This window comes from Manis pentadactyla, chromosome 17 (assembly GCF_030020395.1).
Source record: "Manis pentadactyla isolate mManPen7 chromosome 17, mManPen7.hap1, whole genome shotgun sequence".
Lineage (NCBI taxonomy): Eukaryota > Metazoa > Chordata > Mammalia > Pholidota > Manidae > Manis > Manis pentadactyla.
This window is the reverse complement of record NC_080035.1, coordinates 55,369,564-55,387,680: the sequence shown is the minus strand read 5'-3', so window position 1 is coordinate 55,387,680 and position 18,117 is coordinate 55,369,564. Positions and strand designations below refer to the sequence as shown.

The 18,117-nt window shown below is 39.2% G+C and overlaps 1 protein-coding gene across 27 annotated transcripts in view; it reads left to right on the top strand.

Moving 5' to 3' along the window:
• DOCK9 (dedicator of cytokinesis 9) overlaps positions 1-18,117 on the top strand; it is a 286,115-nt gene that overhangs the window by 258,124 nt on the left and 9,874 nt on the right. For 19 of the 27 annotated variants that reach the window (XM_057494438.1, XM_057494436.1, XM_057494434.1 and 16 more), the window contains 6 exons: positions 354-460; positions 10,754-10,876; positions 11,569-11,682; positions 12,351-12,386; positions 13,245-13,391; positions 16,563-16,773. In XM_057494438.1, the coding sequence (XP_057350421.1) occupies positions 354-460; positions 10,754-10,876; positions 11,569-11,682; positions 12,351-12,386; positions 13,245-13,391; positions 16,563-16,773 (738 nt within the window). The remainder of the gene's footprint in view (positions 1-353; positions 461-10,753; positions 10,877-11,568; positions 11,683-12,350; positions 12,387-13,244; positions 13,392-16,562; positions 16,774-18,117) is intronic. The other 8 variants (XM_036893860.2, XM_036893855.2, XM_057494432.1 and 5 more) reach the window with 1 other exon arrangement.

The following is an 18,117-nucleotide window of genomic DNA, read 5'->3' as shown; positions in this document are numbered from 1 at the left end:
ATGGGTCATCTTACCAAGTCAGTTATTATGGTTATTATTTTACTGTTAACTTGATTCAATACCTATTTCAGTTTATTTACAGTTTATTTAAAGATTGCATACATTTTACTAAAAGTAGGTGAAAAATAAAAAGAGATGAGAAAGAGGACGAAATTGTGAGAGGTGAAGATTAAGCATGTGAAAGCAAAGGAAGAAAAGCACACAGCAGCCTCCAAGTGAATGCTTACTTGAGACATGAGAGACTTCAAAACCAGTTATTTCATTCAACACAGAAACATACAGGGCAGGAAGAATGCTCAAGCCTCCTTCACCTACAGACTTATAACTAGCCCTCCCTGTTCTCTTGATTCTAGGCATGTTCAGACAAGGATGCACAGCCTTCAGGGTGATTACCCCAAACATAGATGAGGAGGCCTCCATGATGGAAGACGTCGGAATGCAGGATGTCTACTTCAACGAGGTGAGCACTGCAGCTTACGTGGGCTTTCAGTGACTTGAGTGTCTGATTCAGCTGTTTGCCCGACCGGTGCATCACACGAGGACTTTCTATCTGCAGCTTCTATCTATACACTTTGCGCGCTCCAGTAATTCTCCAGACAGCTGAGAGAAAGCATTGAATGTTTCTGCCTCCCCCTTTCTAGGAATCCTTTTTACTGAAAGGAGTTTTAGGAGCTAGTTGTAGCACAGTGAGGCTGAGAGCTCAAACGCTTGTGGTAAAAGGTCTAATATTTTGACCATAAAGTTTCTCATTCTTCCCAGAAATTAATTTCTCTGGCTCATGAGTTTTGCTGCTGTTTTAATCTGACATTTAGATCAGTGTGTTCAGTACTAGAGATCTGCCCAGTGTCTTCAAACACTCAAAGCCACAAGAGACCAGACCGGGCCCCAAGGGCAGAGCAGCTCCCGTTCAGGGCCCCGTCCCCTGCCTCCATTTGAATGCTGCAGCCCAGGTTCTGTGGACCATTAGTGAGACTACCCTATCTGTAGAGACCAGAAAGTTTCACATTAAACCATTGAAGTAATTTCTGCAGGTTTCCTGCCAAAACGGGATTACCTTGCAATCACTTATTTGTAACTAGAGAGTTTTGAAATAGTTAGGAATTTGAACAAATGCCAGTTTTCTGCTTATTTTCCCCAAATTTCCTCTTCTGTGAGTATCTGCCAGAGGGTTTTTCGTGTGTGTTTGCCCCTTCTCAACTCAGGGCAGAATGGAAGAGTCAAACAAAACCTTTGTAGTCCTGCCCATTGTTAGGGAAAACTTAAGTTATATGTGTCTTCACGTGGACAGAAAGAACAGAGTAAAGCAATCTCTTCTTCCCCTGTTACACTTGTTTTTATGATGTGGAGGTCCTCCAGTTAATAGTATGACTTTTAATCATGTTCTCGCCAGTAAGTAGATCCATGGACAGACATCCTCCATGACATGAACCAGTGTGTGAATCAGTGGTTCTCAAAATGTGGTCCTGGAACCTCTTGGGTCCCTGAGACCCTTTAGTAAGTCTTTAAGGTCCTTAGTTTTCCAAATCAATGTTTGTGTGAGGCTGGATTTTCTTTGCATACATCTTCCAAAACAACATACTAAACAGTTTGAATGCAGATGCAGATATGAGAAGCCAGGTTTCTCTTATGAAGTCACACTTTTAAAGACAATTACAGAAATGTAAAATAATTCTACCCTTCTCCCTAATTTTGGGGGGAGAGAAAATTTTATTTTTAATTTAAAATGTTTTCATTAACACATAATAGGTTTAATATTATTATTAATTAAATTAGTTCATCTTTTTACTTTGTTTCAGTTTCCATTCTTAAAATATTAAGAGGATAACACTCACATACAAAAAAGTTCTCAGTAATTTTTAAGGAATTCTGAATAATCTTTATGATATATAACAGGGTCTTAAGCCCAAAAATTTAAGAACCACTATTACAAATTATCTATTCTCAAATGGCCCTTCTAAATTAAAAACTAAACATGAGAAAAGAGGATGATAAGTTGACTGCCTTTCATATTTAAATATTAAAATAATGTTAACTGAAATTTAACATAATTATAAAAAATAAAGTTTTCCAGGTTTCCTGAAGTGGGGAAAGAAGGCCAATTGGTTAGATATGGCATTAACAGTTCAACTGTCTCTCCACCTTGGAATGCCTAGGTAGATGGTGATTTTAAATTTTACTCTGAAGTGTGAATGTCTCTGTGAGTTAGCAAGGCCAGTACGCTCTTACGTTTGAACTCCTCACTTCATGTTGAATTTTGATTGGGGTTTCCCTTGAGAAGAGGCTTGAACACATTGTCTCCTTGCAGAAGTGCCTTTGCCCCTGGTGCCGAGTCAGACCTCCAGAGAGCAGCGTTTGTTTAGAATTTGATAAGGAAGGCAGTGATGCCAAGAACAATTAAAGATTTGAAAGTAAACAGTTCTAAGTAACCTGTCCCGCAGGGATGATAAAATGAAGCTCGGGTTTGCTCATCTGATTGAGTTATAGGCTGGAAAAAATGCTAGAGCCTAGGGAATTAGCCCTGAAGTCAGGTGCAGACATCACTGGGGAAGTCTGTGAGTGGCACCCCACTGTGACTGATAACTAAACATGTGACAGGGATAACTTCATCAGTCATTCTCAGAATATGCACTTTCCACCCTGTCTTGAAGCGTGACATAGGTAAATTTTTAACAAGGTCCATAGTACATGATGATCTGCAGTGATTAGGATGTGACACAGTGGAGTTATAAAGTGCTGAGCAAGCCCTCCCTGCACATCAAGATTGAAACCTGATGTGGACTAGAAAGAGTAACGTGTTCTAAAAGCCAGGAAATGGAAATTGCCCCTTACATTTTTGCTATGGCTATCAGAATGTTTTGAGAAAGTTAAAAAATCTCTGCCAGAGAAGTTTTGGGAAAAGCTGATGGGAATAGGTGTATAACACATAGCTTAATAAAAGCCATTGCCCTTTTAATCTGCATTGTTAGATATATTTAAATGCCTTTGATGCTCTCCTGACAAGATTTCAGTGATCTACCTCAAACTACACAGTGCTCCCAGCAGCTGGCCTCTGATGAGTTTTCATTGGTCACAGTTCATCTTCCCTGATGTAAGAGCAGACTCCCTCCAACAGCTTTTGATTTGATAAAAAGAAACATCCCATTCCTGATTACAAAGTTGTTTCACAAGTTGGTGCAGATTGAAGAATTTTGAGTCGCCTGTGGTGTCAACATCCCACACAGACCATGTAGTTTTGAGACCCTCCCTCATTATCCCATACAGTCAGAGTCATGGAGAGAAATAGATATAGCACACTTGGGAAACTGAAGAAAGTCTAATAAAAGGACTATTTTGAAAAGTTTGGACAAGGTTTAGGGAAACCAACGAGGAGTTTTACAATACCCTTGAGGCTGGCAACAGCTGGGTTATCATTCCCCATCCTAGAGGTAAGGGAGGGGAGAGAGAGAAACCTCACAGAGGGGCCACCTGACAGGGCAGCGGTGATCCTGGTGCCCTGGCAGGGAGGGAGCCAGAGAGTAGCTGTGCCTCCAGCTCCACCCTCCTCTGGCCCTCCAGTCTGCTGCTGGGCCTTCTGTTGGCTGAGGACCCGGAGCCCAGCATGCAGGCCAGCAGGGCCTCCCCAGAAGGCATCCACATAGGTGCATCAACCTCCCAAAGCATAGAGCTAGAGAGGACAGGCCAAGAGGCACTCTAGATGGGAAAACAGAAAACACAGTCCATCCTCATTACTTGCCTACTTGCTAAAATTTCTTCATAACCCCAAAGTCAATCAGTATTCATTGAGGCGCTTTTGTTGTCATCGAGGTCATTGCCATAGTGAGCAGGAAACTTCACCCATGGAACGTGTCTAAGTGCTCTTCCCTTGACTCATACAGGGCACGTTGACCTGCTTCGTTTTGCAAATATTTATTGAGCTTCCTTGGCACTGAGCTTGCTGCTGGAACTACGAGGGTGAGCAGGCTGTGGTGCCTGCCCCAGCACACTACTGCTTTTGATGCTTTCTTCCCACTGAGGAGAGACACCTAAACCATGGTCCCTTAGAATCTGAATTGGAAGTTGTCTGAATTCTTTGTATTTCTGTATTTGCATACATTGATTCATCCCATAAACTAGCTCTCTGCCATGTGCTAGATTGGGCATCTGTAAATGATGTGCCTGCCTCAGAAAATCTCACCTCGTGCAACAGTCTTCAAATTGTAGTGTGCTTAGAAATTAGTCAAGATTCCTGTACAAATACAGATTCTCATTCTGAACCCCCATTCCCAGATTTAGTTGGGTGGGTGTGGCACCTGGAAAATATGTATTTAACAAGCATCCCAGGTGATTATTCTGATGCTAGGGGTCCTCAAACTCTATCTTGAGAAACAATAATACAGTAGAAATGTGAATTGTGCCATGAACTATGCCGTTGCCCAGGTCACAGTTTAAAGTTATCCCAAATGGAAGATAATCAGGGACAATATTTAGCCTCATAGGTAAGTTTAAGTTAAGTCAAATCATTCTAAGATAGAATAAATGACATTTCAAATACCTTGCACATACATAGGCTCCGATAGGCGTTTTTGTGCACACATATGTCCATACAGAGCATTAGTGGGCCATTTCCACAGATAGGTGTTCAGTGCTGTCAGTTACCTTGCTGAGGCCCACTTAAAAACAGAACTGACTGATTACACTTTAAACAGATGCCTCAATGGCTTTATGAGCTTGGTGCCCTGATATCTTTTGAAGACTAGTCTTATAAAATTCATACTTTCCAGATGCATAAAGTTCATTGAGGGTTTTTTTCCAACCAGTAATTACTTCCAGTTCTTTGCATGTATCTATAATTTAGAAAAAAATATCTTGACGTTTAAATTTTAAACAAGGCAATAAAACCATCAGGCTTTCTGTATAACTTCCTTTCAAGGTCGTGACTATCGGACCACTGTCTGGATTGTCCTTTCTGGTTTTCAGGCACTGTGATTGCTGAGAATTCAAAGTAAATTGATACATGGAATTTCTGCTGAGAATATTATTCATATGTGCCCTGTGTTTAGTTACTATGACATCTTGGTTTTTATGACTCTTTATTTGTGTTGACATATGGTCTCTCAAACTTAACCATGATTACTGGTTATTTCTAGTCAAAGAATTATTACTTGATGCACCAGCTGTAAATGTCTAGGTATAAAGCTGACATTAGCTTGAATAATTTACCTTGCCAGATTAAACTTTGATGTTCAGTAATCCATACTCTTCTTTTATGAGAGAAGACTTACTTTTTTAATAAAAGCCATTTTGGACTTGTTTTTGGGTAAAATATTTATAGACTCTGTGTTTTATAATATATATTACCATTTCCTTACAGTAAGAAGTAAGATTTAGACTGATAAAAGATACATTCTGAATACCCCCTGAATCAGAAAAAAAGATAAAATAATGTCTGGTAGCATATGAAAGTTAATATATTGTGTCCTAGTTCTTAGTTACCATCAAGTTGTGATACTTATTTCATAATTATTTACTGAGCTCTATTCCCTTATCAGACATTCCCATTTTCCAAACATTCTGGGGAGTTTCCCCTAGTTAAAGTCCATTTTTTGAACCAAATAGGACAGATTTTTCCATAATGAACTCAGTTTTCTATAGTATTGATCTGCTACTTGAATCCAGGTTTCATTGTTAATTGAACTCTCCCCATGTTCCTGGTTTGGTTAAACAAGAGTAAAAATAGTATTCAAATATTAGCCTCCCAATTAGGAGCATTTGGCCCAGGAGATTGCCTACCAACTCTGTTTGATATATATTTATTAAGTGAATAAATCTAGGACCATTTAAAATATGCTAGAAAGGCTGCTGTACAGATACCTTCTGGGGATAGATAGGACATTATTTTAAAATTAAGTGACATCTTCCTTATGTAATACTTCATTATTGGGGTAGCTGATGTATGCCAGTATGCATTTTAATGTCTCATAAAATTACATTTAACTAATAAGTTTTTTGACATAGAAAACTTTGAGTGAGGTTATTTGGCTTATGTTTAATTCTTTCCATCTCTCCAGCCTCATCTCTTTGCCACTCTCTGAATGAGATCTTACACTGTATCCCCTCACACTGCTTGCAAATATCACACACCATGCTGCCATCACTCCCATATCTTTGCCACGCTGTATCCTCTCCTTGGAACGTCTCCCCTCTTTTCCTTCCTACTCCTTTTACCCTCACTAATGCCTGAACATCTTTAAGATTTGGTCAGTCATCACTTTCTGCAACCTTCCATCACTGGATGAATGCCGCTCCTCCCTGTGTCCCTGATTCCCTGCACATTTCTTCATCAGCACACTTACTACCATCATTTGTAACCTCTTTATGGATCTGTGTCCACACTAGACTCTGAGCTCTATGAGAGCAAGAAGTGCTTTACTCACCTGGTCATTGGCCCCCCTAGGACTCACCCAAAGATGCACTGACTCTGTTAAAGGAGTAAATCCCTATTGCTCTCAGTTCAGAGGGTCTGCCCTTGGGTCTTTCTGTTTGGGCATATATTTGAAATCACTGTGTTTTCTTCTCTCCTTGATATCTTAACATGTACATCACATTTCTTCTGAATAGTGGTCATGAGTGTTAAGGACATCAGCTCTTTCTGGTCTGAAGGATAATCTCTGTGTGTGTCTGAGGGCTTCCTCCTCAAAACAAATGTCATTTGTGTCACATAGTCTAATAGGCCATCTAACACCTGCCCTCCACGTTTAATAAAGATCTGTAGGGCCATATTTATAAATTACACAAAATTAAGTGTACTTATAATGATTGGTTTTATAATCCCAGTATCAAGCAGTGCTTCCCACATAGTAGCTACTTAGCAGAGTAAGTGAATAAATGAATGAGAGAATCCAGTTTGTGATGTGGTAGTGACTGTGCCTGCTCATAACTTGTGTAAGTCTTTGAGAAGAATTTTCAGTTTTTGATGGGATCACATTAAAATTCCTCCTGATTCTTATTGTGCTGTAACTGCTGTGGCAGTTGAACAAAGCCTAGTAATGAGGAAGGAAGAGGCCAAATGAGTAGTCTGTAAATTAAACCTGAGGTAGTTTTAAAATGGGTAAAATTCCATGCCCTTTGGCTGTTTTATTATCAGAAGAATGCCTTGATTGTATGATATTCTCGTGCCTGATGAGAAATTGGGTCATCTCAGAATTCTTCCACCTCTGTTATCATCTCTCCACTGAGAAGAAAGATGCTCAGTAAACACCCAGTGGCAGTGTCTAGGTCGTGACCTAAGACAGGCAAGAAACACAAGTCTTCGATAAAAGGACTCTTAACTCATTTCCCTATGGCAAAGGGCAGGTATTAGTAATATTGTTATATTGCTAAGAAAAATGCAGACTTGATTCATTCATCCAAGAAATTCTTGATTACCAAGTATGCATGTGGCACTGTGGGATATGACATAGCCCCAAAGTAAGATAATCATTTCTTAAAAATTCTAAGTAAAAAGTGATGACTGAAAAAACAGAGATTTATTTAACTGACCTGTGAATTATACAGCTTTTAGAGTTAACTGACCTGTGAAATACCATACAGCTTTTAGAGCATTTTGATAGATAAGATTTTATTTGATCCTCACAACCACCAAATTAGGTTAGACCTTTATTACGTTTCCCAGTTTTACAAATATGGAAAAAGTAAATAGTTGACACTGACATTTTGTAGGTTTTATGTTTATGCTTTTCTTTTATCTAGCTTTTTAGAGGAGCATGAGAAGAATCATAAATATTTGTCATGCTTAACCTAGATAGATTCTCCATTGGAAAAGATTTGAGACAAAACTAAGTGAGATGTGCATCTTTGTAATATGAATACACAAGGAAAAGAGATGATGTTAGAATCATTTCTGATTTCTTCTTTGTCTATAGCTGTCTGTTCTGGTGGTTACTACATATATATGACTTTAGTGTTTTCAGTTCATGAGATCTACAATAAAAGTGTGAGACAGCTGGTGTACTTCTTCTTAAGTACTGGCACAGAATTCAGTCACACAGGTGATAGTTTTATGATTTGTATGTTGTAAATATGGCAGAAGTTAAATGTATTGCTTTAAAGATAATTTTTTTTTCAAGTCAGATTATTTTTCTGGTAAACTCTAGTAAGTTGATTTTTAACTGTTTAAAAGTTTATTTTGTCTAGATCTGTAGACTGTAGGCATTAGGCCTGTAATGAAACATCAAGCTAGTAATGAAAAACACAGGTCCTACCCTTCATTTACAGTATTATGGAGGATACAGCCATGTTCATAGGCAATTGTAAAAGCCTGAAAAATATATTAGCAAGTTTAATCCAGTAATATATAAACAAGAGAAATACATCGTGACCAAGGGGGTTTTACCATGGGAATACACCATTGGTTCAACATTGGAAAACCAGTCATTATAATTCACCCTACTAACAGAATAAATAAGGAAAACCATATGACTCTGTCAGTAGATGCAGAAAAATCATTTGAAAAAATTCAACATCCATTCATGATAAAAAACAAAAACAAAACTAGCAATAGAAAAGAATTTCTTCAGCATGAGAAAGATTATCTACAAAAACCTATTACTAAAACATCATACTTAATGGCAAAAGACTGCTTTCCCCCTAAAAGTGGGAACAATACAAGAATATCTGGTTTCACCACTCCTGTTCAACATTATGCTGGAGATTCTAGCCAGTGCAGCAAGGCAAGAAAAAGAAATAAAACTTTTGTGACAGAAAATTCCAAAGAATTTACAAAACAAATCACTAAAACTGAGTTTAGCAAGATCAGAGGATGCAAGATCAAGATGGGAAAATCAATCACCTTCTTCACAGTTAGAGATTCTTATGCCATGGTTTCACTATATTGTTAATTATTTTGTATGATTCCTACAAACAGATATACTGGGTGACTTTAAATCTTACTTAAAGAGCACTTTCTTTTAAAAAATCAAAATTAAAATACAGTGCTATTTATAAGAACATCAAAGCAACATGAAAATGTAACATATAAATCTATATAGATTTGTATGCTAAAAAATACAAAACACTAATGAAAGAAGTCAAAGAAGACCTAATAAATAGAGTGGATGACTCGATATTGTTAAGATCTCAATTTTCCCTAAATAGATTTATAGATTCAAAGCATTCCCAACCAAACTCCCATCTGGAGTTTTGGTAAAAATTAACAAACTGATTCTAAAATTTATATGGAAAAGCATAGGGATTAGACTAGCCAGAACAATTTTGAAAAAGTTGGAAGATTCACACCATCTGATTTCAAGATTACTATAAAGCAGTGGTTCTCAACTGGAGACAGTTTTGCTCCTTCTCTCCCAGGGGATATTTGGCCATGTCTGGAAATGTTTTAATGTCACAGTTTGAGGAGAGGGAAAAGGAAAATGCTATTGCTACTGGAATCTAGTGGATAGAGGCTAAGAATGTTAGTAAACATTCAGGCTAAGGATGCTGTAAACAGGACAATCCCCTAAAACAAGAAGTTACTGGCCCAAAATATGATAAGTGTCACTGGGGAAACCCTTCTATGTAGCTGTAGTAGTAGTCAAGACAATGTGATATTGGCACAAAGGTAGATGCATCTATCAATGGAACAAAATAGAGAAGCTGCAAATAGACCCACACATATATGCTCAGTTGATTTTTGACAAAGATTCAAAGGCAATTCAACAGAGAAAGGCTAGTCTTTCATCAAATGGTGTTGGAACAACTGGAAATTCATATGAAAAAAAGAACGTTGACTCATAATCTACACTATATTCAAAAATAACTCAACATTTTAAAGACTTAAATGTGAAATATTAAACTATAAAACTTCTGGAAGAAAACATAGGAGAAAATCTTTGTGAACTCAGGTTACAGAGATTGACAGCAGTCAATCCAAACGATTAACAAAGTCATCAGTGATACAGTTGTTTTGGAAGGAAGGGAAGCTCCCTGCTCTGTTGCTAAGGCAGACGGGCCCCTGACGAGCCAGAGATGGATGCCAGCTCCAGTCAAGCTACCCCCTGCTTCTTGTATAAAGCACTTCTGTCCCAGCATTCCAAGCTGGGAATTCCCGATTCCTAAAATGCACCGTGATTGTCCTTTTTGGGTCACATGTCCACCCATGATGAAGCAAAGACTATGGGCAAAAAGTAGATTTATGCTGATTTATCAGTTTAAACCTGAGCCATAGATGGTGCTGTCTTCCTCCAGAGTTCAAGGACTTTAATGGAGGCAGGTGACTACCCAAGCTTTAATAGGTGGGAACTTAAAGGGAAGGGGGAGAGGATAGTGTGAAGCAGGCATGGTGCCTACCACTCACCATCACTAAATTGCTCTGAGGTGTTTAATTTGGGCTGAAGTCAGGCTTAGTAACTCCGTATCAGCATGGTCATTGTTCCTTAGAAAGGAAAAGAAAGTTCTAAATTATATTTATTAAAAAAGAACTAAGAACAAAAATTGAGAGGCTGTGTGAAGCTATCAGTATTAGTTTTTTCTATGCAGTTAAGTATTACATAGACATAGAACGTGACCTTTCATCTCTGCGTGTAAACATAATTGGAAAATGGCTCCTTAAAAAAGAACATAGTGATGATTTATTTGGTACAAGCTTGGAAGTTTGTGCTTAAAAATGTTACACATTTTGAAAAGTTCCTCCTAGTCATCTTAACCAGTTAAGCATCGCTGCAGGAAATACTGTGCCATGATCCCTGTAACACCCCTCTGGTTGGTGGCCTTCTTTGATCAGGACGTGCTCATGGAGCTCCTGGAGCAGTGTGCAGATGGTCTCTGGAAGGCTGAACGCTATGAGCTGATCGCGGACATCTATAAGCTCATCATCCCCATTTACGAGAAGCGGAGGGATTTTGAGGTATCTGAATGGTTTGTTTTTTCCTGTTTGAAATGATGATGATGGAGTGACACATATCCCCAGGCCTTCCTACATGCAAAGAGAGCAAGCGGGCCAGGTCGGAGCTGAGCAAGGGGTCTCTGACTCTCCACGTGGCACTGGAGGTCACCACCCCCTAAGATGCGCCAGGCATTGCACACACAGGCCCCACCTCTGTGCAGACCCCAAATCTTAAACAATGAGGATTGGTAATTCTAACAGTCCACTTTTGAAAGGTAGTCAAGAACAGATTTATGGTCACCGGGTGCCTTTTTCCTCAGAACTCTTCCTTCCTTCTGCAAGGGATAGCAGAGTTCCTTCCATTCTTCCTGGGCTGGGGACATCACGCGCTTTCTCTTAGCACATCAAATGGAGTACAAAAGGCACAGACTTAGGACTTTACTACCTCTGACAGTTCAGATTCACTTGAAAACAGGATTCGCAGTAAGTGTGGAAACTTGATGGGTCCTCAGCATGCAAGATGGCCCCTTTGGTAGGAAACATTTTGGTTGAAAAATAATCACTACCAGTTGTGCAGTCAAAATTCATTCTTGATTTTTTTTTAATTACCCAAGTCCAAGGAATTTTCACCAACATGAACTCATTTAATTATTTTCTTAAAACTGATTGTACTGGTTGCAAGTGGAAAGCAGTGGGTTCTGTTCTGCTTCCAGAGGCTAGCCCACCTGTATGACACACTACACCGGGCCTACAGCAAAGTGACAGAGGTCATGCACTCGGGCCGCAGGCTCCTGGGGACGTACTTCCGAGTGGCCTTCTTCGGACAGGTGAGGTGACTCTGTTCTGTAGGCTGTCCCAAGTCCTTTTTTTTTTTTTTAGCTCTATAAAGTTGTATTTTGTAAATTTTCTGCTTTCTATAAATGCTTATTTGATGAATTTGTCATATTTAGTATGATTCTTATCTTCCTCAGTAGTAAACTTTCTGCTTTTTTTCTTCCTTCCTTCCTTCCTTCCTGTCTTTTCTTTATTACTTTCTTAAGGCAGCGGTAAGTTCTCCCTCCATAAGACATGCTTAGTGCCATCTTTGATACTGCAGTGTGGTTTGCAAGTTTCCTTTTCAAGTCTGTATGTATATCTGTCCAGTCATTACAAACTCCAAAAGAAATTAACATTTATTCCATTTACAGAAATAAATCACCTATTTCCTTACACATCTATACTGCATGTTTTAAACCAAAATTAAGACTTTCCGGTTTCCCTTGTCCCTGTGCATCTCTCTCTCTTATAATACAATATCTCCACAAGTATATTTGCCATTGTAATATTTTGGAAACCCTATATGAAAAGATTCATTTAAATTTAACTGAAAGTAACCTCCAAGTCTCTAACATCATTAAGTGGTATAGTTTATAATCCACTTATTTAGGGTGTGGTTTTTCTATGAGCATTATATAACCTTCAATTTATCCTCTTATTGTCTTTTATAACTTTATAGCAATACCAGTTTACAGACAGTGAAACAGATGTGGAGGTAATTACAGTAGATGCTTAAAAAGCAAAAAATGTAGTGAAATCACTGCATCTAAACTCCTAGTTTGATGTGGGTGTTTTTGTTTTGTGTTAGCCTGCATTTTTTTTAATATGCTGTGTTTTTTGCACCATTTTCTTTCTTTTACTTTAGATGAGAAATGTTTTCTAAATATTTCAAATATTAACCCCCATCTGGACTTCAAAATTTTCAACCTTTTTCACTTCCCATGCAATTCCAAGTCTTGTGATATCCAGACATGAGTGGTGCCAAAACAGATAATGACTGAGGATAATGAAAATGTTTCCTGATATTTTGCTACAGCCCTTTACTTCTTTTCTCATCAGTAAAGCAAAACAGAATTTACACAAACTTCATATAATTTTTGCCTAACCCACTCTAGACCAGAATGCTTCTGTTTATGCCATAAAATCCTGTGCAAATTAGAGTGGTCAGGAGAGGGGCTGTGTGTGCCTTTCTGAGGCCTGCCTATAGCTGGCTGCTAATTCATCTCTTAATTCAGCTTTTTGGGAATGTGAAACAGGCTTGAACCCCATCATTAGACTTCACTGAGAGAATAGAGTCTTGATTTCATTTCAAGAAATCTTTCATTTCACTCAACACTTAATGACCGCATTCTTAAATGAGTTTGCAATTTTGTGCTTTTCCTTCATCTTGCACCCAGACTTCACATTATTATCCTTTTCCTTCCTATTTGGAGAGCCTGTTTAAGTAGGATTTTATTTTAGAATCACTTCCTTTTTTTTTAACCCTTATATAACAAAAGAATCCTTCCTGGGTGATAAGCCTTGGGCTTATTATTATATTTGGGTGTAGCTCTAATTGAGTTTTATGTCACAGGGATTCTTTGAAGATGAAGATGGAAAGGAGTACATTTACAAAGAACCCAAGCTCACACCTCTGTCAGAAATTTCTCAGAGACTCCTTAAACTTTACTCAGATAAATTTGGTTCTGAAAATGTCAAAATGATACAGGATTCTGGCAAGGTATGACCATGTTTGGAAATGTTTCATAGCAATACAATATTGTTTTTATTGATTATGTATGATTGATCATATATTATATACTTATAAATGTGTATGGAAATAATTAAGAATGGTTGGCTTTGAGTGGCAAGTGTATTTTTTTCTTCTTAGTACATTTCTGTGCTTTCCAGATGTCCTTCATTAAGCAAATATTTCATAACTTTAAAAAGATATTATTTTACAAAATAATTGACATCTGAAAGGATGTACCATTTTTACTCTAGATATTTAGAAGAAACTCTGTAAGGTTGTTTCTCAGTGTACTTTTCTCTTGCACTTAGCAAGTGCCTGGCATATTACCTCACAGTCTGATTGCTTGATGTATGGACAGAAGGACAGGCAGACGTTTGTAGGAATGAGACCTACTTTCTATTCAGACAGGCCATTTCCTGCCGAATTGCTCTTTCTGAACGTACATGCCTTTCCTGAATGTTTATGTGTTACCCCGTCTCCAGGACAGCTCTAGGAGACTGGTTATCCCTGTGCCTCCTGAAGCTCTGGCCAAGATAGAGCTCCTGTTCTTTGCTTGAAAGCGTCCCCCTGCTCGGCGCCCAGCAATGATAAGCTCTACCTCTGTCTAAGTTCACCCTCTTGGAGGGTCCGTGTTGAGCCGGGCTTTAGAGTTCCCAGTGTGTGGACCCTTTGGGGCCCTTTGTTTTCTCCAGGGAAGAATTGTTCAGCCTCCCATCCAGGCGGTAGCGAGGGGATGAGGAAGGGGGCAATTCTGGATGCAAGAGATGAGCAAGTGCTAAAGGTCCCCCGTTTGGCATGCAGCCTTTCACCTACTGTCCTGTGTTCCGCTCTGTACCTTGCCCCTGCTCTCCACTGGGACTGGTGAGCTCACTTATACTGCTTCCAGACCACTTACACTGCTTACCCAGGGAATAATCTCTTTTCTCTCGTCGGACAGGAACTGGGGAAGGGATTCCCTTCCTGAGGTTCTGCAACTCCAGATAGATTTTCAGCCACTCACTTGGTTTCTGTCTCCACCTCTCCTGGCTACCCTAATCCTAGTGCTGGTCTTCTACAGATAGCAGTCTGTCAGGCTTCTTAACAAATACCACAGGCTGGGTGGCTTATAAACAATGGAAATGTATTTCTCATAGTTCTGAAGGCTGGGAAGTCCAAGATCAAGGCTCCGGCAGATTTGGTGTCCGGTGAGGCCTTTCTTCCGGTTCACAGAGGACCATCTTCTTACTGTGCCTTCAAGTGGCAGAGGGAGGGAGGGAGCTCTGTGGAGTCGCTTTTATCAGGGCACTCATCCCACTCAGGAGGGCTCTACCCTCATAACCTACTCACCTCCCATCTCCTAATACCATCTCATTGGAGGTGTTAACAGTTTAACATGCGAATTTTGGGGGAATACAGACATTCAGTCAATAGCAGCAGGCTTCTGAGGGGTATTCTGACTCACTTGTTACCCCTCTCCATGGGAATTCATTAAACTCTTAGGCTCTGCTGTCTTGTCCTCTTTTCCTCGTCCTTGTGGGTTAATTCTATACAGACATTTTGACAGAGTTATGCAGAGGAAAAGGAATAAACACAAGTTGTTGGTCCCTTTTTAACCAGAAACTTCAGCATACCTTATTAAGACCTCCTTTCTTCCTATACCACATTACAGAGACCTAATTTGTCTTTGCCTCTGAAGTTGGAACCTTTGTCTTGGGTCAAGCGGTGGTTTTAACCATGATAACCTCATCTCAAAGTTCTCAGGCAGTGTTCTTCCATTTTTAACATGTGGTCCGGGATGCACTTCCTTTCAGAACAAGCTGAAAGGTTTATGAGACCTTTTCTGTATCCAGCCCTCCATTCCTTTGCTGATATGTATAGACAACTGAATCAGGGAAACACCTTGGCAAGAAAGTTCTTTTCTACTGCTTCCAAGTTGTTTCTGCTGAAGAAAGTTACGTTTAATAGGTTTGAATGCAATTATAATGATTGACCAGACAGCTTTTTCTAAAACAGAAACAACACATGACTTTATTTTCTTAGCCTCCAAAGTGTAAGGCACTTTCACATCTATTTTTCCTTTTTCTTCACAAACACCTCTGTTAAGGGAGCAGCCGTGCGTGATCGTTTGAGACCAGTGAAACTGCCTTGGCCGCATCCATTCACTGGCCCTCGTTCCAGTATCCTTTCCAAGTTCTCTGCATAGTCATTTCTTTCAGGCAGCCTTTTATTGCTTTAGAAGCTCACATATAATTAATGTGTACAAAATTTATTTGTCTCCCTAATAAATTAGCTTTTGTTTTTGTATGGAAAATGCCTGTCTTTAATTTTCTGGCATGTCCCAGAAATTAAAGCACCACTGATTCTAGCAAATGTTTTTTTAAAACATGTGCTGAGTTAATCTGGAGCCAAACTTAGTTAGATCAGCCTTAGATTAGTCTGTATGAAATTAACTCACCTACATCTGTTTCCGTCTAATCTCAGTGTCTAAAGATTAATTATAATTTGGGAACCTAGGTTTTCAACATTATTACTAAAATAAACATTTTTCTCTCTAAGCCAAATATGTAAAAGTACAGTTTAGGTCACAGTCAGAGAAGCAGATGGTGAGCTATTCAGCAAGAAAACTAGTGTGATGTCTTTAAAAAATTCAATGGCATGTAAAAAAAGTAGTGGAGAATTCTAGATTAAACAAGACTAAAGAGACATAACTAACTGTGAAGTATGATCATTGATTAGACTCTGGTTCAAACACAATTAGGTATAAGTAACATTCTGAGATCAGCTGAGAAACTTTAATATAAACTGGGCATTGGGTGATATTAGAGAATTTTTGTTAATTTTGTTAGGTATGATAATGCGGTTAGGTTTAGGAAGAGAATGTCCTCATACTTAAGAGATGAGAACTGCAGTGTCATGATGTGTACCACTTAGCTTTGAAATGGTTGGGCTAAAAAAATGTTTATATGTACATGTGTGTATATTTGAAACAAATACAGCAAAGTATTTGTGATTGTTCTAAGGGGTAGATATGTGGGTCTAAGTTATTTTTTCCAACTTGTCTGAATTTTTCCAGAACTTATACTAATAAAAAGGGAAAACACAGTGTGGGCATGTTTTGAAAGAGTCCTACAAATAGTACCAATCTTCCATTTTGTTTATTCATTATTTATTTATTTAAAGGTCAACCCTAAGGATCTGGATTCCAAGTATGCGTACATCCAGGTGACTCATGTGATCCCATTCTTTGATGAAAAAGAATTGCAAGAAAGGAAAACGGAGTTTGAGAGATCTCATAACATTCGTCGCTTCATGTTTGAGATGCCCTTCACTCAGACCGGGAAAAGGCAGGGTGGGGTCGAGGAGCAGTGCAAACGGCGCACCATACTGACAGGTACAGATCCCCGGGCGCCTGTGTATAAGAATCACAGCCAGACATTCGGCTGAGCACCAAGATAAAGGGTCTTCTGGAGGAGACCCAGAAGCTTCTAGAATTGGCAGGTCGTTTGAGCTTAGCTTTCCCCACATATCCATTTCAGTTTAACATTGATCTAATGCTTACTTTTGAATACTCGTAACAGTTTTCTGTTTAGCTATTTGCATTTTCTTCTACTAGACCAGAAGTTCATATCCAGTGTCAGATCACTTACCCTTAGAATCTGATGAGAACAGTGGGCCTTTAGCACCTCAGAATGCTTCTGTACATGATTTCAGGTGATTGACAGACTCCATCTGAAACTGTCTTGAGCCTGTGGTCCCTAGAGACAAGAATCCCTGCACATAGTCCTGTGTCTCCCTCATCGGAAGAGACCCTTTACGTATCCCTGTTGCACAGTTTCCAGCATGAACCTGCTCAGATTTTTAGGCTGAGTGAATAAATGGGACATGAAGCTGGGTACCTTCCACCTGATCTCAGAATGGCTGGCAAACCTCAGCTTGAATACCTCCAGCAGTGGGAAGCTCACTGCATTCAGAGACTGCCCATTCAACTGTTGCAGAGTTTTAACTGTCCTATTTAGCCATCAAAAACCCATTCTCCAAAATGTGTTTTGCATCATTTCCCAGGTCCTGATTAGTGTAGAGTCAGCTTAGGAGTGCCTTTTACTTTCTTTCGGGGAGCTTGGTTAGGGTCAGCAATATGACTGGGGTAACCTAAAATAACATACTTTCTTGACTTTAAAACAGTTGGTGGGGAGTCCTGTTCAGAATGCCAGGTGTCTATATCCACTAGTTGGGCACATTTTCCAAAGAGTGGCCATAAGCCAAACGAAGGAAGTGCCCCCTGCCTATCTAGAAGTCAAGTTGTTGAGGGTTCCACCTGGTCCACAAAAAGGAACATGTTGACAGTGAGTGGAAGAAACAGTATTACAATGCTGTGTTTCAGGTGGCCCTCCACACTCACCTCTGAACGCACACTTGAAATGGGTGAATTGTGTGGTGTGTGACTTAGGTCTCAGTAAAGCTGTTGCCAAAGAAAGAATATGGCTCGTTATAAAACAGCTCAGAACAGCATACTACCGAGAATTTTTCACTCTTCCTATAAGGAAACTGAGAGAAAAGTTAAAATGTAACATCAACCCTACATTTTTAAAGAGTCCCTATCCCTACTTTCAGAATAAAAATAGCATATAAAGCACAAACACTATTGTCCTGGAAAACGTTAGCCCCTCACACATGTGAATGGATTTTTTTAAAGAATAGTAGTAAATTCTTCTTAGTAGGCAAGATAACTGCATTT